At 34.7% G+C, this 23,319-nt stretch overlaps 1 protein-coding gene across 3 annotated transcripts in view; it reads left to right on the top strand.

Moving 5' to 3' along the window:
• The window catches only part of PBX3 (PBX homeobox 3), a 274,380-nt gene that overhangs the window by 215,102 nt on the left and 35,959 nt on the right, over positions 1–23,319 (top strand). For all 3 annotated transcript variants that reach the window (XM_044664230.1, XM_044664229.1, XM_044664231.1), the window contains exons 4-5: positions 11,130–11,320; positions 16,913–17,048. In XM_044664230.1, the coding sequence (XP_044520165.1) occupies positions 11,130–11,320; positions 16,913–17,048 (327 nt within the window). The remainder of the gene's footprint in view (positions 1–11,129; positions 11,321–16,912; positions 17,049–23,319) is intronic.

Below are 23,319 nucleotides of genomic sequence, written 5' to 3'. Positions count from 1 at the left end.
GTTCCAGAGGACATAGTGTAAGAGGGTATCAGAGAGGTATATTGACCCAGGAAGTTTCTTGGAAAAACAGAAAGTGGTAGAAGTGGCTTTCCACTGGTTAAGTTTTTGCTCTTCACCAAATTGAAAAGATTACCCATTATCTGAGTATGTCCAGGAACCCAAGGATTAATATCAGTTTATAGTTGGTCTATGTCTGATGGCAGCAACGTGGTACAGTGGATAGAGTCCTGGGCCTGGAGTCAGGAAGACTTGAGTTCAAATCTGACCTCAGATATTTGCTAGTTGTGTGATCTTGGGCAATTCACTTAACCCTATTTGCGTCAGTTTTCTTATCTATAAAATGAACTGGAGAAGAAAATGGCAAACCTAGAGTGTATTTTTGTCAAGAAAACTCCAAAAGGGCTCGTGAAGAATCTAATAGTACTGAAAAATGATTGATCAATAACATCAACAATTATGATCTCACCTTTCATGGTGTTTACAAAAGGATTTTTTAGTCTGTAAGGTTTTTCTGTTTTATTTTAATAGTGTTGATTTATTAGAGACTATCTCCCCTCACCTTTTTGTCTATTTCTATTAAACACTTAACTAGTACAGACTTTTTTGTATCTATTTTTCTAATCACCGAGAAGGTAATCTTCACTAACATCTTCCTCCAATACCCCTTGTATCATAGAGGTACATCTGGATTCCTGAAAGTTATGTTAGTCGAGGACAAGCTACAGCATGTCTTATCAAGCTAGAAGAGCTTCTAAGACTAATCAAGCTAAGTTTTAAGAAATTCATCACTATAAGCTTGGCCACTTGGAAATAAATTATTTTTTATCCACAGCAACTCATTAAAGTATTTAGATTTTTCAAGAAGTAAGAATTTACCATTCACTTCCCTGAGAAGAGTTTTGACTCTCATGTTTTTTGTAGCAAATTTGCTTCATTGGTTGGAGAAATCTTTTCTTTCTTTTTTTAAGTTTTATTACCTTAATAGTAATGGCATTTGTGAACTGCAAGTATGAAAAATAAAATTAACCCTCTCATATCGAAATATTCTAATTCTTTACATGTTTTATTATTTAATAATAATGCTCATTGCGAAGTGGTTTTATTTTATAAACAATCTCCTTCGCAAAACTCCAGTTAATAGTGTAATACTATATAGTAATTAATAGATGAGGCAATTGAAATGTAGGGGTAAAATAATTCTTTCTTTCTTTCTTTCTTTCTTTCTTTCTTTCTTTCTTTCTTTCTTTNNCTTCCTTCCTTCCTTCCTTCCTTCCTTCCTTCCTTCCTTCCTTCCTTCCTTTCTTACCTGAAATATCTTGTATTTTCTTGGCAAGAATTGTTTTAAAAGAACAAATCACATCCTTGTAAACTAACATAACCCTGATAATGATGTTGGCTTGATAAAATCACTCTTTTGTTGCTTTTTAACTATGTAACTGCTGAGTTGACAGTTTTTTATTCAGAGTATATTTTATTATGATAGATTCTCAGGCATTAGACTATTAAAGTTGCAATCAGAAAGATTGCAACTCACTTGGGTTCAACTCACTTGTGATGTTTACTAGATGGAAGAATAGAAGAGGAAAATATAGCTTAGTTCTGCCCACAGCTATTTCAAAAAAAGCCTAAAATGAACACCAAAATGTGTAATAGTTGGGAAATCCAAAGAGAAAACAGTGAATTCTTTATCCATTTCAGGAGTCAAGAACAGGATCCCACCAACATCTGTGATAAATTCAACTGCAAAGTTGAGTACTTTTCTGAGAAGGGGACCTGAACCTAGGTGCAGGGTTAACCCTAGGCTCTGTTCCTAGGCCATAAAACGATTGTAGGTCCAGCAAGGCCTGAGCTGAATAAATTACAGTATATGGGTGTGTAGTGGAATGTATTGTAAAAGATGGAGAAAGAGGTGACTTCAGAGAAGTCTAGAAAGGCTTACATGAATTCTTGCTGAATAAAGGGTTAATTATATTCAAGCAAAACTTATTCAGTTTCATTTACTTGATCACTTCTGTTTCATGGCAAACATGATCAGAGCAATGATTATCTATTTTGGTATTTCAAGAAAAAAAAAAAGCACAAAAGCCTAAAAGCAAATAAATAAATAAAGCACTTGGTATTTGAGTTTTTAAAAAATCAAAACAAGAATTTCCATAAAGTGTCATGTGATCAGTATAGAGTAAATTTAATCTACTTCATAACTTGCAAACTCCTAGTTTATATCTGCCCATCTATATTTCTATCCTTTTGTCATATCTATCTATCTATCTATCTATCTATCTATCTATCTATCTATCTATCTATCTATCTATCTATCTATCTATCTTTCTATCTTAGTTGTTAAGAATAAAAACTTTTACAACACTGAAAGATTCTGAATTATCAAGGAGTGATTTAATCTTGTTAAGAATCACTAAATTATACAATCTTATGCATTGATAATGGCTTCAGAGGCCATATGCTTTCAATGCATCCTGAGTCAAGAATCACCTCATGTGGAAATAACTTTCTTTGCTCTGGGCTGAATGTTGCCGGTTCCTCATAGTTTCTGTTCACCTTCCCCTACCACTTACCCTGTTCTGAATACATTCAATTTTTAAAATATTCTCAAATTTTAGTGCCTACAACTGGGCACTGTACTGCATAATACTTCATATGATAACTGATTTGTGAGATAGTGGGACAGTCACCTCCTTTTTTTCTAAACACTTCTATTAATATAGTCTATTGTTCATTTTATTGTATACCTTAAGACAAAAGTAGAATATGCTTTTTTCAGAAATAATCAGAATCAAAATTTATTACAAAGAGATATTTTGAATTACATTACAGAAAAGTTAAAATAACCAGAACTGCTCATTGATTTCTTTCCCTGTCCCCCATAGTTCCCAAAATATTTTGGTTAACCTAGGTTTTGTGCAACTGATATTTTGACCAATTTTCTAGAAATTTTCAGCTCAGAACCAATACCATCCAAGAATATATGGACATATATGGATATAAGATCCATTTTTTACATGAGCATTTCTGATTTTATTAAATTATCTAACGTGAACCTCTTTATTAACCTTATGCCTCTAAGTTTATTTTAATAATGAAGGATTCTAGGTCTTTTTTTTCCTCACGAGATTATGAGCCATTGAAGGCCCTTGAAGTAGTGTCTATAGCTAACTATTTTTGCTTTTTTCAGCCCAGAATGAGCTTAAGGGTGAACAAAACAAGCATTTCTGAAAGCAATAAAACAAGTCTGCAATGATTTGATCATTTCTGGCTGTCTTTTAACATGTAGGGAAATTTTATACCTTTTATAAAATTAGAAGATGAGGAATCAACTACTCTCTGTTCTGCTCTGAAACTGTTGTAGACCATGATGTAAATTAGGTTGTAATTTACTTTCTGTAGTGTAAGGAAGAAAAAAAAATCACTTTGCCTGAAGTGTATGCATCTTTCTTAAGGGCGTACCCAGATTTTAATTATCTAAATGTAAATACTTAACGAATTTTACTTAGAGTAATGAGCTAAAGTGCACACTACATAAATGAGATGTTCTAATTAATCATGTATGAACTACTGGTTTAAAGAAAAGCTATGTGAATTCTTTGAATGTTGGGCTATTGCCAAATAGCTAATCAGCATTTGCATTCATAGATAGTTCACACTTAATCAGTTGTGAAACATTCAGCAAATGTTTTAGGAAATTATGAGTTTTTAGATACAGAAACTTTTTGCTTTTAATTCTCTTTGTCACCCCCAATCCCACTCCTACCCCCCAGGCTTATCTGTAGAATTCATTCTGCTACTTTCAAAACTTGTGCTGGCAACTAGTTCTGTAGAGATTAACACAGAAAGAAAAGTCAAGTGAGTTAATATCCCAAGTGTCATTCACATGGAAGGTTTGAATGAGTGTTTTACCAAGACATTTGCCCTGTTTTTATTGTATGATTTACCTTAGTATGAATCAGATTGGTAAGAATCCTTTGTTGCTTCAAGTGCAGCATTGATATCCTTCTAGACATTGGCAATAAATTGTTTTGTAACAAATTCCTTGAAAGCAGCTCAATCTGTACGTAACCCAAAGAGATGCTATTCTTTCTGGGTAAAAGTGTCCAATGCAGACTCTCCAAAAATGACAATAAGAAACCATTATTAGTATGATTATGATAACTCAAACTTTTATGATACACAAAACACTTTACTTCAATAATCCCTTTGAGTGTGGGTACTGTAAGTATTATTGAACTCATTATAGAATAGAAGAGAAAGAGAAGGAAACTGGAACTCAGACAAGGGAAACAACTTGTCTTCAGCCATACCAAGAGCCATGCTTGGCCTTATCTATTTAAAAAAATGTATTCCCATTACACTAAGTTGTAAATATGTATGTGTGTATATGTATAGAGACACAGACTTGTGTGTCTATGTACACATATAATGCTAATTGATCAACCATATTGTCATCTACTAACTATATAATAGGACCTTATTTTACATGACCAATACTTTCTAAGACCCTTCACGTAAGCTGAAAATTGTGCTTAATAACAAAATCCATTATTTAATAAATACTTCTTACAAGAACGTGCCTATTCATTTTATGATTTTTCTTATCAGAGCTACCAACATTACTACTGTTGTACTTCGGGGCTATTATTAATAACTAAATGACAGTAATGAAACAGAGAAACTCTTCTCTGACAGGCACAACTTGTTACAAGCAACAACTTCAGACAAAGACTAATGCAGGAGCTAATGTTTGGTGCAAAACAATGTAATGACTCACACTAATGCTTCTTTGCAAGACTTTTCACCACTTGGGAAAATGGTGTGGACTTAGCATATAATCAAAGCATCTTATTTTATATATTTTTCTGCCTTAATTTTTTTATTGACAATTATATACCTGATTTCAAATGTGTTGAGTTCTTATAAAATGAGGTCCTACTGAACTGCTATGGGCCAGTCATTCTTAGAACAGCTATAAATTACAAATAAGTTGCTGATCTGCTTTTGTGGAAGGAGTGTGGAAGTGTTCTATTCCTGTAGAAGTGTCCTACATTCATGAGATCATAGATCTGTGCTAAAACTTTAAAAAAAACCCAACAAATTGCCAATCCAAATATGGAGCAGGTAAATAAATATTCAACCAAACCCTCTAGCTTTGAAAGATTTGAATCAGATAGGGAAAGAGAGGCAAAACCAAAACATTTTTTTTTTACTTTTCTTTTAAAAAATCAGTCAGATTTGCAATCTGCTCTCGTAACTTTTAGGTCAGCCTTTTTTTCACTGTATAATGCTATAGGTCATTCCACAAACATAGGAACTTTCAGTTTTCTTTTTAAATCAATGTATTTTATGATGATAACAAAAGATGAATCTGTTCTTAGGCCTAAGGGAAATTTGTTTTTGTAGTTGCACTCTTGATCCCTGAAGTAGACAGCAATCTAATTTGAAGAGAGATAAGGCATAATTTAATAAGATTTGGGACAGCTGTCAGCTCTTGCTTAAGGGAAGTCCAATAATAATAATAATTTAGATTTACCAGTACTATAAGGTTTATAAAGAAGTTTACTCATAGTATTTTTATGAGGAATGTAGTGTAAGTATTGCTACCCCAGTTTTGTAGATGAATGTAAGTCTCAAAGAGGAGGTTATGACTTTCCTAGAGTTACATAGGTATGGCAGATCTAGGACTTGAACCTAGTTAGCCAGTCAGTTAACATTTATTAAATGTTAGTTATGTACCAGGCACTGGGTTAAGTATACAAAAGGCTGTTCTTGCTCTCAAAGAGCTTATAATCCAATGGAGGAAGACAACACAAAAAGAGCTGATAAGGAGAGAAGTGCTGCTAAATGGAAAATGAAGACACAGTGGGCCTGGGTTCCCTCCTTAAATGGAGGTTTTGGAGCTCATTGATTCATCCTTCAGTTAGAGGGTCAGAGAGTACTAATGAGGTGTGAGCTTCAAGGCTGATTTGATCTTACAAGATGATGAGGTTTCCTTTTAATGAAGTTTCTAGGGGCATAATAGAAAAGTACAAAAGACTTAAAAGAAGTAAGGTGGGAGTTAAAAAAGTTACTCCTCCTAAAATGGAATTTTTATACTTTCTAGATCTTCTGACTGTAAATACATTAATCTTTCCCCTTTTTCACATTACCTCTTATGTTAATTATCTTTACAGAGAAGTCCTGGATGAGCCTATTGATAACACAGTATTGAAAAGTTTAAATTCGTAGTCTATATTCTTCCCAGTTTGCGAATAGAAAAAGGACTTCTAGTTTTAGAGTTCCCAGTTTCTTAGTTCTTTGCTCTACAGGAATCTAAAATTATTTTGCAGTATAGGAATCTAGAGTGTCATCTTCCCATCCAATCAGAAGAAAATAAGTCTCTCAGTGATCAGGATGGTGAGAGCATTTAATATTATGCTATATAATGATCAACTGAAGGAACTATAGAAAACAGGAATATAATCATTGTCTTTAAGAACTTAGAATGCTGTCATTTTCAAGAGAATTTAGACTTTATTTGCTCAGAGCAATTTAGATTTGATGTAAAGAAATTTTTTCCTAACAATTAGAGTTAGAATAGGCTACCTCAGGAGGTAATGGGTTCCTTTTCAATAGAAGATTTCAAAGTGCAGCCTGGATGACCTCTTAGCATGTATCTTAGAGAATGATTCTGCTCAGATGCAGGTTGAACTAGATGTCTAAGTCACTTTCAACCCTGAGATTCAGTGATTACTCCATGAAGATGTAGTTCTTAAGTTTCTCTAGTGATTTTAGCTTTTTTAGATTTTTAATCGATAGAGAAAATATAATGAATCAAGATGAGTGCTTTGAGGGTACCAAAAAATTTTGTGCAATGGTCTCTGTCAACTCTGTCAGGAATTTATAGTCTGTGGAGACAAAATATATGTCTAAACCAATTCCTCTAGGAATTGTAACTTCATCAACATGGATACTTCCTCTATCAAAGGAGATCCACAATTCTTTTATGCCTATATATATATATATATATATATATATGTTACATATGCCTTTATAAATGATTTCTGTGGGTTATTACCGCTAGGACAATTCATCCTCGATTAACTTCTCCATATTTATGTTGGCTAATCCTTAGATACTATCTTTGAAAAGGCCCATCTTTAAAGTCTTTCTAGCTTATATAAAATCTATTATAGCTTCTTCTTAACTAGAATAACACTCTGTGCCACAGACTTACCTTCATGCCATGGGGATCACCAGAAGAACACTGTAGCAGAACAAAATATAAACATCTGAAGAAGTTTATCAACAAGACAACAATAATGGCAAAAATGTAATTTGGGCAGAGACACCATCAATATGAATATGAGTATGAGTAAACAATGTAAAGTATTTTGATATGGAGGGCAAACATCATTATAACTTTAAAATGTGTTTTGCTTTGTAACCAATCATTTATTTTTTTTGTTTTTTTTTTAATATTTTATTTTTTTAGAAACATTTTCCATGGTTACATGATTCTTGTTTTTACTTTCCCCTTCACCCCCCCTTCAATTTCCCCCATATCCAACACACATTTTCACTGTAACCAATCATTTATGAAACACTTACTATATGCCAAGAACTGTGAGGCTCTAGGAATAGAAAGGCAAAAAGGAAATAGTCATTACCCTTAAGATGTTTATATTTTATCAGAGAAGACAACTTGCACATTTAGAAACATTTACCACCGAAATATACCAGATAAATACATTGTTTTGGGGAAGAAGAAATTAGCAGCCCTGAGGATAAGGAAAGACTTTATCTAGAAGGTGATGTTTGAATTGAGTGAGAGCTTTGATGGAAACTAGAGATTCTAAAAGGAAAAATCGAGGAGTAGGCATATTTATTTCAGACATAGAGGAAAATCTGTATAAAAACATGGAGATGTGAGACAATTTCTTATGTGAGATAGCAGGAAGGTCAGTATGACAAGACTATAGTGTGCATGAAGGGGAATAATTAATTATAAATATGGAAACAGTTTAGAATCAGATTGTGGAGGACTTTAAATGTCAGATGGAGGAGGTTGTATTTGATCCATGAGTTAATAGGGAAGAAACTGGAGTTATTGAACAAAAATACTAATATAGTTAGACCTTTGCTTGAGGAAAATCACTTTGGCAGGATTATGGAGGGTCAATTAGAGAACAGAGGGAAAAATATGAGGCAGTGGGACCAATTGGGAAGCTATTTTAGTAGACCATGTGAGAAATAATATATGTCTAAATTAGAATGGTATCCATGTGAATAGAGAGGAGCTAGATTCAGGAAATGTTGTAGAGGTAGACCTGATAAGGTTTAGCAACTGATGGGATGTATGTGGCGAGGGAGAGTTGAGAGTTTTGAGAATGAATCCAAAGTCGTAAAGTTGAGTATCAAGAACACTGGTGGTGCCTTTAATAGATAAGAGGAAAATTTGGAAGAAAGGATAATTTGGGGGAGGGTAGATAAAGATTTCTGTTTTGTACTTATCGAGTTTGCAAATTTAGTATACCACTTTGGCACGGAAATACTCTCTGCTAGAGTTATTCATGTATTGAGACAGTGCTCTCTCTTCCCTCTAATGACTTTATGATTATAATTCTAGGAGACATTGAAAAAGAGAGAAGGACTGAAATTATATTTGTAACCATAGAATTTGAAACAATTCTGATGCTTATTTCCCTATTTAACCAGGGCAAACTACATATAACTTCTACTCTAGCTTCTTTGCCTCTCTCTTAGGAGAGAATATTACCACGAATATGTCTATGAACATCCTACCAGTATATTGTTGGAATTTTAGTTAACCGAGTTGGAAAACAGCATGGTATAGTATTGTGAATTGAAGTAGGAGATCTGGATTTTAATCCTGATTACTACTATTTCATTGTATATTTTGAATAAGTTACTTCCCCTACTTACTTCATTTTTCTACAAACTTATACTTTTTCCAGCTTTAAAAGATTCCGTTATACTGCTAAGCCTTTCAGGTTCTTCATCATTAGACCCCAATTTACTTTTTTAAACTTTATTATACATGAGGGAGAAAATGTAGGCTGGAATTTGACTCCTAGCCCTGCTATTTCTACTTCTGTGACTATACCAAGGCATTTTACCTCTGTGGGCCTAATTTCTTGGTCTGTGAAATAAGAAAATTGAAGCAGGTAATCTTTAAGAACTCTTCCAGTTCAAAATCCTATGACCCATACACTTCAGTTAAACTGGATTATTTATTCTTCTCTGAAAATACTGTTTTCTTCTCTGCCTCAGTGCCTTTGCTTATGTTGTTCCATTTAACTGGAATTTCCTTTCTTTCATCTCTAATGGTCAAAGTCTTCTCCATTCTTCCAAGGCCTGGCTCAAATGTGATCTCATCAATCAAAATGTTCTTGAACACCTCCATTCTCTTGCTAGAAGTTATCTCTCTTAGAATTCTCACAGGCCTTTGTTTATATTTTTCTAATAGCACTTATCAGAGACTGTCTTAGTTCTCCTTTGTATGTATTTTGTATATACCTATCTCCTTTCACTATATTGCAAGCTTCTTGAGGTCAGGGACTGCTTCACTTTTGTCTTTGTGCCCTTAATGCCATGGTGCCTGATATACAGGGGGTACTATATACCTGCTCTTAATAAATGCTTTTAGATTTTTGGTTGCATTATACTTAATTGCTTACATGTCTTGTCTGCTCACCTGACAGCTCCTTGAGGAGAAGGTATAATGTTATATTCATCTTTATACATCCTGATGGACAGCTATAAGATCTGGCATATAACAAATCCTCGGGTTACTTGAATTATAAAACTCTTAAGCAAGACAGTGCCTTCTGGGTATTAACAGCCAAAAGTTTTAAATGATCTGGCAAAAAGCATTTTCTTATGAGGCAAGCTAGTCTATGGGACCTTTATTAAGCGGCTACTATGAGCAAAACCATGTACTGTGACTTGGAAAGTACAGTTTTCTTGCATGGTTCAGCTACAAAATAATTGCTTCCATATATGGCTCAGTTTATTACCTCAAAAATTGTAAAATTTCATTTTTATCTCATTATAATACCTTAAAAGAGTCATCAGCTCTTAGTGTGAGTTCTTCTGATAACACAAATCACAAACTTTCCCTATCTTAGTAGATGTTTAATTGCAATAACTTTCTAACTGATCTGCCTGCATTGGCTTTTTCCTCTCTGATCCATCCTCCACACTGTTGTTGAATTGATCCTCCTAATTATACAGCTTTGAGTATTGCACTTCATTGCTCAAGAAAGTATAATGGCCACCAGTTGGATGTATTATAACTTCACCATTTGGTACCTAAAACTCTCCATGTCTCTCTTTCTAGAATAATTAACTGTTGCTTCCCCTCCTATTATACTTCAGCCAAAACAACTCACTTTCCTTTCCTCATACACTGTATTGCATCTCCCATATTTATGCTTTTGCACAGGCTCGAATTCTTTTCCTTCTAATTATGACTTTTTGAAAACTCTACTTTCCTTCAAGATTCAACTCAGTTCCTGCTCTCTTTAAGAGACCTTTTCTGGATCTTCTAGTTTTTAGTTCCTTGCCCCATAGTACTATATTTATCTCATATAAATATGTATATATATATACATATTGTATTTTTTTAACATGTAATATAGCCCTAGTAGAATACATGTTCTTTGAAGACAAGGGCTCTCTCTGTGAGTATGTCTGTGTGCATGTGTGTGTTTAATCTCTAATGCCTACTGCAGCACTTGACTTTTAGTAGGTACTTAATAAATATTTGTTGAGTGATTGAGTTGCTGTGGATAAAAGCACTTATTTCCTCATTGCCATCTTTCTGGTGGTAAACTACTCCACACTTAGCTAGCACAGCTTTTGCACAACAGATATCTAGTTTGTTGCCAGGTCTATATTTAAAGCTTTTCCTGTTCAGTAGAATCAACTAGAGTTTACATTTCACTGATAAAATATTAGTGAGTTCAGGGTCATTCCCATGCAATGATGAGGTATCAGAAAAGAGCTTTTTGAAGAAAAATGCCATTGAAAACTGTAAATTTGGTAGAAATTCAGCTGAAATGATTTCTGGGCTTGAAAAGGTAAAATATTAGTCTCTTAAGCGATTTTCCCTTTTACAGGCATGTAATGAATTCACTACACATGTGATGAACCTTCTCCGAGAACAGAGTCGAACACGTCCCATTTCTCCAAAAGAGATTGAGAGGATGGTGGGCATAATCCATCGGAAATTCAGTTCCATTCAGATGCAGCTCAAACAAAGTACTTGTGAAGCAGTCATGATTTTAAGATCAAGGTTCCTTGATGCCAGGTATGTATGACCATTAATTTACTATGTAGATTTTTGTTGCCGTTGTTGTAACCTATCATGCACCAAACTGATAGAACTGAGTTTTGCTACAAGACCTTTCCTACAAGGTGTGTAATTAGGATTTGCACCCCAGGAGTCTCTCCCAGCATTCCATGTTCCTTCTCACATTACGTGGTAACATAGGGAAGATAAAAGTTTTGTGTAGCTCTGCCCTCAGGGTCTCTTTTTTTCTCTGATCATGGTTTGTGGAGGTGGGGTGAGTCCCAGGCAGGAGAATTTTTCTCACATGTCTTTACTCAGGCTTTTACTTTTGTCCTTTTATTTCTTCTGCTTCGGTGATTATTAATAAATCTATAAAATATAATACATGGAGTTATTGGATATTAATTTTAATCTTACAAAGGTGCATTAGGGAGATATTTCAATTAAGGTGTCATATAAAAGATATCCCAGAAAATGGTAGTATCTCTGTTTAAGTAAATATTCCCTGGTTTTCCTACCCTATTGACCCTAACCTATGCCCTCTTCTTTAGTATTCCTTCTTTATTAATTTCATAGAACCTCATTCTTGGCACAAGGCACCAGCTCAATCTAATCTTACCATGTTGGGCCTATTACAAAATATACCAAAAGAAGCCCCGAATCATCCTGGACAGATAGTTGTAATTATCTGAGAGTAGGCCAAACATTGAAAGTGAGCAAGAGAGTTTTGAATATAAAAATGCAATCAGTGTGGAGGTAGGATGCCTTAAAATCCCTCATCTGGTGAAATCGCAGCTTATGATTTGGGACATACACTGTGTTCAGTAAGTCTCAATAAGGTGTTGCAGTTCTGCATGTTTTCTTCTCAGGTCTTATGTCCACTCCCTCTTGACACTGATTGAAGCAGACCATTCAGTCCCTGAACTTTTTTAATTTATGGTTTCATCATACTATAAAATTACTTAAGCCTCTGAAAATTTCATAAGAAGCTAGTGCTAAGAATTTTTTTTTGTTAGGATAGTAACTATTCTAGAACACTGTTGAATATTTTTAAGCTTTATTTCCTGGCAACTCCCCACTGCCCCCCCAACTTTTCCACCTTTTTAAAACCCTCTGCTCCCAGAGACTGACATGACTGCTATTACCAATGCTAAGAAATTGTTTTACAACTGACATTGCCATTTTGGCTTCATAATACCTCTTGGGGAGGTAACACTTCAGTCCTAGTTATGGTACAAAACAAATAAAAACACATCCTCTCCAATCCAAGCAAGAAAGTATTTCAATTTCTAGTAACTGAATGAAGACTTCACTTATTTAGGAAGCTTGAAATAGAGCTCACAAAAATGAACGCCAATAGATTTTTCTAACTGGCAGTTATGTTTAACTGTCTTACCAGTAGAAATCTGCACTCTTGGGTATAATTTAAACCCTTGGCCAAAATTTATCTCCAGGGATAAAGATATTTCAACTTTTTTCTCCCTATTGATATCTGACAAGAGTAATAATTCCCATCAGATTCCTTTATTATTAAAGAAGGTGACTTTAACTTCCAAAATTGGAAAACAAATTTTGTGGTGCTGTTTTTGCTGGAGTTATTTTTGACAATTTTTTAATGGACCTGTGATTTCATTGGCCTGGAAAGTTTCCAGTGAACAAATTCCTCTATCTAGTTAGATTGGTATCTTCTCTGCAATTTATAGTCTTAGAGATTTGCCTGGGGAGACTGAGAATTTAAGTAACTTGCTCATTATCACACAGCCAATTTTATCGGATATAAGACCTGAATTGGGGATTTTCTAATTTGGAGGACAGCTCTCTGTCTACTATACTACATTGTCTTTCAAAATATAATAATAATTATAATAACTTATTTGTACTTGAAGTTTTACAAGTCACTTTCCTCACAAAAAAAAGTAGTGAATTATTATTATTCCCATTGTACAGATGGAGAAACAGTCTAAGTGAAATTATGTGACTCATCCATTGTCACATATTTAAGAAGCGGCAGCTAGGATTCTATATCAAGCCATTTTACTCCAAGTATAGCCCTCTTAATACCATTGTAATCTTTGGTATATTTCTTGTAGTTTGTAAAGTGTTTTCTCAACAATTATATATTGGTTGGATTAGACAATTCCTGGGATCCTGTCCAACTCTGAGATTCTGTGATCTTACTTGATCCTAATAACTCTGTTAGGTTAGAAATAATAATGGCAAATTTAGTATGGCCTTTGTTGATTTAAAAAGCAGTTTAATTATACCAGCCACCTGAAGTAGACAGAACAAGTGTTTATTATCACAGTTTTGACAGATGAAGTAAATGAGGCTTAGAGATTGTGATATGATATACCTAAGATTGTAGCTAAGTGGCAGTCAGAGCTGGAACCCGAGAGTTCTGACTTCTAATTTTATTCTTACTGGACTGCTCTTTCTTAGTCATTTGGGAAAAAACTTGGTAGCTAATGGTATTTATTTTTCTCCTTCAGGCTTGAAACCTCAAAATCATCCTTGATATCTGCCTTCCCTTTTGCTCCCTGATATCTAATCAATTATCAAATTCTTCCTTTGTGGTATCTCTTTCATTTTATTCCTGTATCATAAGATTTCAATAAAGATTGTCTTGTCCAACAATTTATTTCACAGATGAGGAAACTTAGCCATATTGAAGTTATGTTGTTTGCCCGAGACTATACACCTCTTTAGTTGAGCTCAGTGAGAGTTTGAACCTAGGTCTCCTCACTCACAGATCTTTTTCCACTATATTTCACTGTCCACCCTAGTTTATGCCATTTTCTCATTACAGGTGGACAATAGCCTAACTGATCTCTCTATTTCTGCTTTTTCCTTTTCATTTCAAATTTAAATGAAAAAATTTAAATGTACTTAAAGCATTTTAAAATTTAGTTTATTAATATATTTTATTTTATTATCTTTTATACCATTTCCATATTAATTTCCCAAAGCACTGCTTGATAATATCCTTCCTTTCTTCAACAGCATGTCATTGAAGTTCAGCATTGCCTTTCAGATAAAACATGTTTTCCACAGCTACAGCATGGCATTCATTATTCTCCATGATCTAACTCTTACTTTTTCAGCTTTATCTTTTCTATATGTCCCTATGGTTCAGCCTAGTAGATCCTCACATCTTTGCTCATGTTGTTTTTTCTGTCTTGGAAGTGTGTTTTTTGCCCTCATTCTGGACACACACACAGACCCATAGACACACAGATGCATACACACACATAGACATATACACACACAGAAGTTCGGAACTTTGATTTAAAGTTTCAAAGTTGCCATACATAATAGTCTGGCTAATACCATCTAGGCAGTAAATGTCAAAACATGGATTTGAATTCAGGCCTTTCTGATGCCAAGTCTAGAGCTCTTTCCTTTGCCCTGGAAGATGGCTTCAGCAAATAGTAACCATATCAATAATCAATTATCCTTTGAACATTTGAAAAGATTGATCTTTCCCTGTTGAAGAAATGTGCGTCTAACTAGGTAGGATGAGCTGAATGAAATGAGGAGATTAAACAGAGCTTTGAAAAGAGACTCCTCTGTCTGTAAAGACTATAGTTATTCAGTGCTGCAATCCTGATGGGCTGCACCTCTGGGGATTGATGCTCCACTGCACTGTGGCCTAAGGCACAAGCATCTTGATTGCAACTAACCCTGGGGGGAATGAAACTTTGGGGAAAATGCTTAATGGGCACTTTCTAAAGGATGTTCTTCTAAAAAATAAATAAAGCACATGACTTAAGTCTTTCTTATGTCTTCAAGTGTGTGGAAATACTCAGCTCTGGTTTCATTTGTTCTTGTAGTGCCTCTTAGCAAGCCCTGTGCTCTGGAAAGGGAAGGATGTTCTGCTCTGGGCAAAAATGATCTGACAGATATATGATTCCCTGGCTCATTCTGACTTGTAGCTTACTCATTTCTTTCAGGGAGCCTATGCTCACATTTTCTTGGTAGTTGGGCAGGCTGGAGCGTAAACACATCAATATATTTAAGAACAAATATACATTTTTTATATGAAAATGCTTGTTTAATTTGATTTTGTAGAATTTGGAATAAAAAATTTTAAAGTTTAAAAAGAAAAGAACAAATATACAAATTTCCTAGTGTCCCCCTCTACTCTACTCTGCCAGGATAAGAGTTTGCTTTGGAACAGTGAAAGAATGTTTGTAGAAGAGCAGCTTCTCACATTTATTCTTAAAATCATGAGATTTTAGAGTTGGAAGAAGATTTAGAAGTAATCTAATCTATTGACCCTTTCCTCCTTTTGAAGTTAAGGAAACTGAGGTCCAGATAGGGAAAGAGATTCACCAGAGGTCACATAGGTAGCAAGAAAAGACCTGGAACTTGAAATCAAATATTTTGCCTCCTGGTTCATTGATTTTTTTTCTGCTTAGATTGTCAGAAGGTTGATTACCAGTTTAGGAAGCAGTCTACTGTTTTTAAGGGTAGGATCTTTGCCAGTGGAGGGAAGACTCATACCAGTGGTGAGCTTCCAAAACATTGAAGTGTAAAGTTGTTAACATGGAAGGATTTCAACCTTCAAGTAAGGGTTCAGATATCATTTAATCTCCAATCCCTAGTTTTAGAGAGGAGATTCAGTGGCCCAGAGTAGGTAAACGATTTTTCATTTAGCATACCTTTTCACCTACCACCCTGAATCATAACGCTTGGTCCTAGCACTGAAAATTTTAGACCCAAGGAAGTTATTTTTGACCAAATTCAGCTGTCTGGCTCCCTCAGTTTTAAAGCAAGTTCAGCCATTCTACCCATGTATATACCAGGCGTTTAACATGCCATTTTCAGAGAAATAACTCAAAGAGGAGGGAAATCTGTGAGGCATTTTGTTCTGATTATATGCTATGTTTATCAGAAATGGCTCATATAAAGCCTGAGGGCCTAAAATTGGTGTTATTTTTCAAAGCATACCTACAGGTTTGGTTTTTTTTCCTATCAGAGTTCTCTTTTTGAAAGAACTACCAACAAGTTTTGTGACCTCAAGCAAGTTAGTTCCTCTTTGTACCTTGGTTTTCTCATGTGTAAAATGTGGTTAATTATAGCACAAACTTTACAGTGGCTGTTAGGATCACATGAAATAACATATAAAGTGCTACAAAACCTTAAAGCACTATGTAAATGCTAGCTGTTATCATCAGAGCCAATCCTGTTGATTATATTATTTATGATTATTAGATTTTACATTTGAAACTATTTCATTTTAGGGAAAGGGTACTCAACCAGATAAATAAGATCTAGTAGTTGCTATAAAGAGGAAACATTCCAATGACTTAGTACCAAAGAAAACTCATGTAAATGTTATTTTTCTCTTGACTATTTGAAGATATAGTTAATGAAGAAAAAAACAATTGTTACCTTCTAACACTTTTGATCATGGCTAGACAATCCTTTAATAGATAATACATTCTTTTGGTTGGTGTAAGTCTTCATTATAAATATAGTAATTGATAAACTTAAAATAATTTTTAAACATTTGTTATATATATGTTCTTTGCATCTATAGATAGTTATCTAATGTTTTTTCTCTTTCTCATTAGCCCATAGTTAACCTTATCTTTTTCTTTTTGTCAGACGAAAAAGACGTAACTTCAGCAAACAGGCAACAGAAATCTTGAATGAATATTTTTACTCACACCTCAGTAATCCCTACCCCAGTGAAGAAGCCAAAGAAGAGCTGGCAAAGAAATGCAGCATCACAGTGTCACAGGTAAGATGGGACTTTATACTTTGTCATAACCTTGACACGCTTGTTATCACAAGAAACACAAGAAATTGCTGGCAAAGCCAGGCTTCTCTTCCTCAGTTTTAGTAAAGCTGTCACCCCCTACTTTATGCCACAAACATGTCACAAGTTGGTGACATTCTTAATCCACAGCTTTCCTTCTTTACCTCTCTTATTGCCACACCCTAGTTCCTGGTATCACAGGAGGATCTTGGTCTCACATTTTAACTGTTCGGTTGCTTGCACTTCTCTCTCTCTCTCTCTCTCTCTCCCCCCCCCCCCTCTACTTTTTCCTTTCTCTCTCTCCATCTCTCTCTCTTTCTCTCTCTCCATCTCTCTCTCTTTCCCTCTCCCCACCTCCTCTGTCTCTCTTCTCACCTCTTCTGTCTGTCTCTCTCTCCTGTTAAATCTTAGCTTTTTTTTAAAAACATTGCTATTATTTCCCTTAATTTGCTCTATAGCCCCATTTCCATACCAAGTGTAAAAGCCTTTTCTTGTAATAAGTATAGTCAAGTCAAACAAATCCATACCATATCAGTGGCTAAAAATGTGTACCTCATTCTTCACCTCTGATATGTGGGCATTGTTTACAAATGAGTAAAAGTACTCTATATAGGTAAGTAATAATAACGATAAAAATGCAATCATTACAATTTATTAAGAGATTACTAAGTTTTAAGGGTACAAAGAAAGGTAAAACTAGGTAAAGATAAAACCTTAAAAAAACTCACATTCTACTGGGGAAGATAACATATAAGCATCTATGTACATATATAAAAGATATATGCAGTATAAATGAGAGGCAACGTAGGAGGGAATGTCCTAGGAGTAGAGGGGATGGACTGGGAAGGGCCTCTTGCAGAAGTTGGGGAATGAGCTAGTTCTTGAAGGAAATGAAGGAGGTAGAGATTGGGAAGGAAAGCATTCCAGATCCTTGGAGCAGCCAGTGGAAAGACAGCTTTGGGAGATGAATTATCTTAGAGGAGGAACAATAATAAGGCCAGTGTCACTGGTAATACAAAAGATAGAGAGGAATAAAGTAATCAGAAGTCCAGAAGTGTAAGAAGGGGCTGGGTTGTAAAAAGGCTTTAAATGTTAAACATAGAATGTTTTATTTGATTCTGGACATAATAGAGAGTTATCAGAGTTCATTAGTTAGAAAAATGACGTAGTCAGACTTTAGAAAGATCACTTGGCAGCTGAATGGAAGATATACTAGAGTGGGAGAGACTTAAGGCAGAGAGACCAATCAAAGGCTGTTACAAAAGTCTATGCATGAGATAGTGAGGACCTGAACCAGTGTGGTGACTAGGTGACTGATAAGAAAGAGACTTTCCCTTACAGAGAGCTGTTGTGTAGGTAGAAGTGACAGGATATGGTAATAGAGATGTAGTTTGAGTATTAGTGAAGAGTTGAGGATGAGAGTAATAAGGAAGCTAGGAAGAGGAGAAGATTCAAGAGGAAAGATAGTGAGTTCAGTTTTGGACATGTCTAGTTTAGATATTTATGTGACAAGTTTCCAGTAAGCAGTTGGTGATAGGCACCTAGAGACCAAGAGAGAGGTTAGAACCAGACATGGAGAGCATAGAGATGATCATTAACTGAGAGGAGCTGATGAAGTTGCTACATGAAAAAGTATGTACCAAAGAAGACCTAAGATTTTATTTTGGTTGACTTCTACAATTACTGGTCTTTTCATGAATGAATATTCAGAAAAGGCAACAGAAAAAGAGCAATCAAATAAGTAGGAGAAGAATGAGAGAGGGAAACCTAGCCAGGAGAGAGTTTCAAGAAGAAGAGGGTGATGGACAGTATTCCAAGCTACAGAGAGCTCATGAAGGATGAGGATTGAGAAAAGGCCATCAGATAGATCAATATATTTCCCATTTAGCCCACTGTGTTTTACAAACTACTTTATGTACATAATTTTCCTTGTTTTGGGCTTTTAAGATGGGTTGTGCAATTCAAATGATCATTCACAAATGAAGAAACACTGGTACCATATCTTGCTTAGAAAGGTCAAATAAACTTGTCTAAAGTTTGGTAACAAGCAGATGGATGGCAGAACCATGACCTAAATTGGGATAGTTCCTTTTTTTCCAAATATGATCATCTTTCTGTTATGCTCATTTTTTTCATCATAATTGTCTTATTAGTAAATGGTAAATAATCCTTGATCGACTGATTTAGATGGTGAACCAGAACCTTCACTGAGGAGAAATTGATTTACTTGTTGCAAAACATAATCTAAAAATAGCTGTCTTTCGTGATTCTCTGTCTCTTAACAAATACAAATTCCTCTTTTTGGCATTCAGCATTCTGGTACTATTTCATTTTTCTATAGTTCTTTCATATTGCTCCTTCTAGTTCATTCTCTATTCTATTCACTATCCCCAGTGGTTATTCTGAAACTTCTTAAGCTTCCCACAGCATCTTCTTAGCTAAGGACCTTTCCTTATACTTCATAAAATTAAAAAAAAAAAAATGAAGCCATTCACTGTAAACTCCTTTTCCTCCTCTTATCTCACACTTTTATATCATCTTCCTCTATCGCCTTCTTTATTCTAATTCCATTGTCAGACTCCTTTACATATACTTTTGATTCTTATCATCTCTGGTCCAGAAGATGGTCCATAGAATTTCCCTCTCTTTCTAATCTTCAATATTATTTACTAGTTATTTCCCCTTGGCCTAAAAAATTTCAGCGGCTTCCCCCATCTTTAAAAATCCCTCATTTATACAATCTTTACTAGCTGTCATATTTTTTTCCCCCAATCAGGCCACTTCCTAGGAATAGCTGTCTATCCTTGTTGCTTCAACTTCCTCTTATCTTACTTATTTCTCTCTCTCTCTCTCTCTCTCTTTTTTTTTTTTTTTTTTTTTTTTTGCAATCTGGCTTCTAATCTCCTATTTCCTATTCTCTTCCAAGGCACTATTGATCTCTTACATGACAAATCAAAAAGCCTTTTATGAATCCTCGTCCTTCTTGATTGACTTCTATGCAGCTCTTCAGACTGCTGATTACTTTTTTCTCATAGATATTCTTTCCTTTTTGAGTTTTTGTAGTACTTATTTTCTCGTGGTTCTCCTCCTATTTGTCTGATTTCTCCTTGTTGGATTTTATCTATTTCATATGTACTAACTGTAGGTGGACTCCTGAGTCTATTATAGGTCCTCTCATCTTTTTTTTTTTTTAGTTACCATTTATTTCCATTTTAAAAATATATAACATAACAATACTATAATACATTTGATTTGTTATAAATATGTAAAAAAAATCTAATATGCTTATCCAAGAGAAAAAAATTCTCATTTTAGTGACATTCAAAAATCTTTGTCATATTCTCCTCCCCAAGAAGTCAGATATCTTTTTCTTTATACACTTTCACTTGATGATCTCACCCACTTCTGTTGGTTCAGTTGGTTCCCAGATCACTTTCTCTAGCCTTAGTCTCTCACTAGATCTCTAGTCCTAGATCACCAATGCTTAAAGGACACTTCAAACTGGATGTGTTAAAGGCCCCCCAAACTCAGCAGATCCAAAGCAATACTCCTATTTTTCCATCTAGCCCTACACCTCTTCTTAGTTCATGGTTATTACTGAGGTGCCATCAGTTTTCCAGACCTGGGTTTGCAACCTTGGTACCCGCTATTCTTTACTCCTCATTCTCACTTATCTATATCTTTAGTTATTTAACAAATCTTGTTGTTGCTGTCTATACAACAACTCTTATATTCATCCTCCTCTCTTTATTCACATTACCTACCTTTACTGCCTAGATCAGGTTCTCATCACCTCTGACTTCGACTCCTTCAATAGAATTGGCCTCTCTACTTCAAAGTCTCTTTCTGTCTTAACTATCTCTGGCAAAAATATTTTCTTAAGTTATAGATCTGACCACTGACTCACCCTCTCCCTCTCCCTTCAGTGAACTTTGATAATTCAGTGTGAGCTCTAGGATCAAATGTGAAACTCTATTTGACATTTAAAACCCTTCACAGCATGAACCCTTCCTCTTTTCAGTCTTCTTACACATTACTCCCTAACAATCACTATTGTCTAGCCAAACCAGCCCCCTTACTGTCCCTCATGCTTGATGCTCCATTTTCCATCTCTTTGCCTTTGAAACAGCTATCTACCTTGCCTGGAATTTTCTCTCTCCTTACCTCCATTTCTTAGAAACCTTGACTTCCTTCAGTACTCATCATAGAAACCACCTTTTTCAGGGGACTTTTTCTATCCCCCTCCCTCTGCCCCCACATACATACACATATATACATATATGTATGTATATATATACATATATATTGTCCTCTCACATTAGAAAGTAAATTCTTTGGAAACAAGGTTTCTTTTAAGCCCTCAGCACTGAACCAGTTACATAGTGGGAGATTAATAAATGTTTATTGATTGCTTGCTTGATCCTTCTTCTTACATGCTTTGATTCAGCCTAATCTAACTACTTCTGCCCTTTCGACATGCCCTTACCTCTCTTCTTCCATGCCTTTGTTTACATTGTTCCCTAGGGCTAATATGTTCTTCCTCCTTCTTTTGTTCTGAAGAATTCCTTCTTGTCTTTTAAAACCCAACTTAAATTTCACCTCCTCCCTCTATAGTCTGTCTATTGGTAATGTCTTTTCCCTTTAAACTGCATATAGTAATTTATTTTATACTTCTCTAATTCACTTAAGAAGTGTTGCATAGTATAATATTTGTATTTATATCTTATCATTTCCCACTGGAGTATAAGTTCCATGAGGGCAGAGAGCTCCTCGATTTTATGTCTCTTCTCTTGTCTGAACATAATTCTGTGCACATAGGCATTTAGTACATGTTTAAATAAATTAATTATATTGTTTTTATATTAGATACTGTCAGAGCAAAATGCTTTTCGATTATGGCCTCTGCTTTTGTTTGAATTAAACACAGGGGCCTTTGATGAAAGGCTAGGATCCTTGCATACTCTATTGCTGAAACAAATTGACACTTGAAGAGCATTTATTTGGAGAAGAAAAAGTTTTTGGAGTTCAAGAGATCCCTTTCAATAAACCTGCAATATAGGAAACAACTGAACTTGTGGGAATCAGTGTTCTTTTGGGAATCACATGTAATTAATTTTAACAATAATTTCTAAATTTAAAACTCTTCAACTGTGCTTGTGAGTTCCAAGACACGATCCCTTCCTTCCAATTCCAATGAGGTTTGCATATCAATATTTTAAATCATTATATATTTAAAGGAACAATGCCTGAGGTTAGCATGTTAACTATTAATGATTTGCTGTCTCCTCTATTGGCATTATTAGCCACATAACCTCTAGAGCAACCTTTAGTTCTATAATTAACACTCAGTGTGAAGTTTGTTTTAGAAGTCTCCTATGAAATGGTTTTATGTTCTGATGCTTTTTGATTGACTTGAAATGGGATCTATTTGGCTTCTCCTTTTCTGTGTGTCTCTCACTCTCTCCATCTATTTCTCTCTCTCATTTCTTCACATATATTGATGTATTTACTCACTATTACTTGAATCTGTGAATCTGTTTCTCATTGCACTTATTGTGGACGCAGATGCATTGAATAGAGGATCCTATCCTTGATATTTACATCTTTTCTTTAAGTAATCAAACTAGTGACTGATCTCATCAAATTTCAAGCCACAAATTTATTTAATTTATTGAAACACTTATTCTGAGCCTCTCTTTTTCACTTATCAAGGAGGGGAGAGAAGAGCAAGGGAAGGAGAGAGCAAATTTAGAATTCAACATTTAAAAAAATGAATGTTAAAAAATTATTTATGCATAATTTGGAGGAACATTAAATTTTTTAAAAAGACTGCATTTGTAAAATACATTTTTCCTTTGGTCCAAATAAACTATTAATATGAGATTAGGCTGTATTCCCATTCCTTTTCAGTAAGTCCATGAAAATTCAAAAAAGGAAATTATTTTCTAATCTGTACTTGGTGAAAGTAATTTCTGCCATCCCTCAATTGTTCTATAGTATCTATACTCTCAATAAGAAGAGTTTACTTTTCATCATAGATACTCACTTGGTTCTCTAAAGTTTCTACTTTCCAAATCATTGAAATTTCCCTTATATCTTTCCAAGTTCCATTTTTGTAAAACTTTATCTTTGGCTATACTCTATTTCTAAGCTCAGGGACAGCATTTTTGTAAAGGAAATACTTTTTTTAATATTGCTCTTATTTATTGAACTGTATTGAAAAGAAATTTATATGTGAGGATCTGAAAATAAA

The sequence above is a fragment of the Gracilinanus agilis genome, chromosome 2, assembly GCF_016433145.1.
Source record: "Gracilinanus agilis isolate LMUSP501 chromosome 2, AgileGrace, whole genome shotgun sequence".
Classification (NCBI taxonomy): Eukaryota; Metazoa; Chordata; class Mammalia; order Didelphimorphia; family Didelphidae; genus Gracilinanus; species Gracilinanus agilis.
The sequence above is the reverse complement of the archived record's forward strand: the minus strand, read 5'-3'. Positions and strand labels throughout refer to the sequence as shown.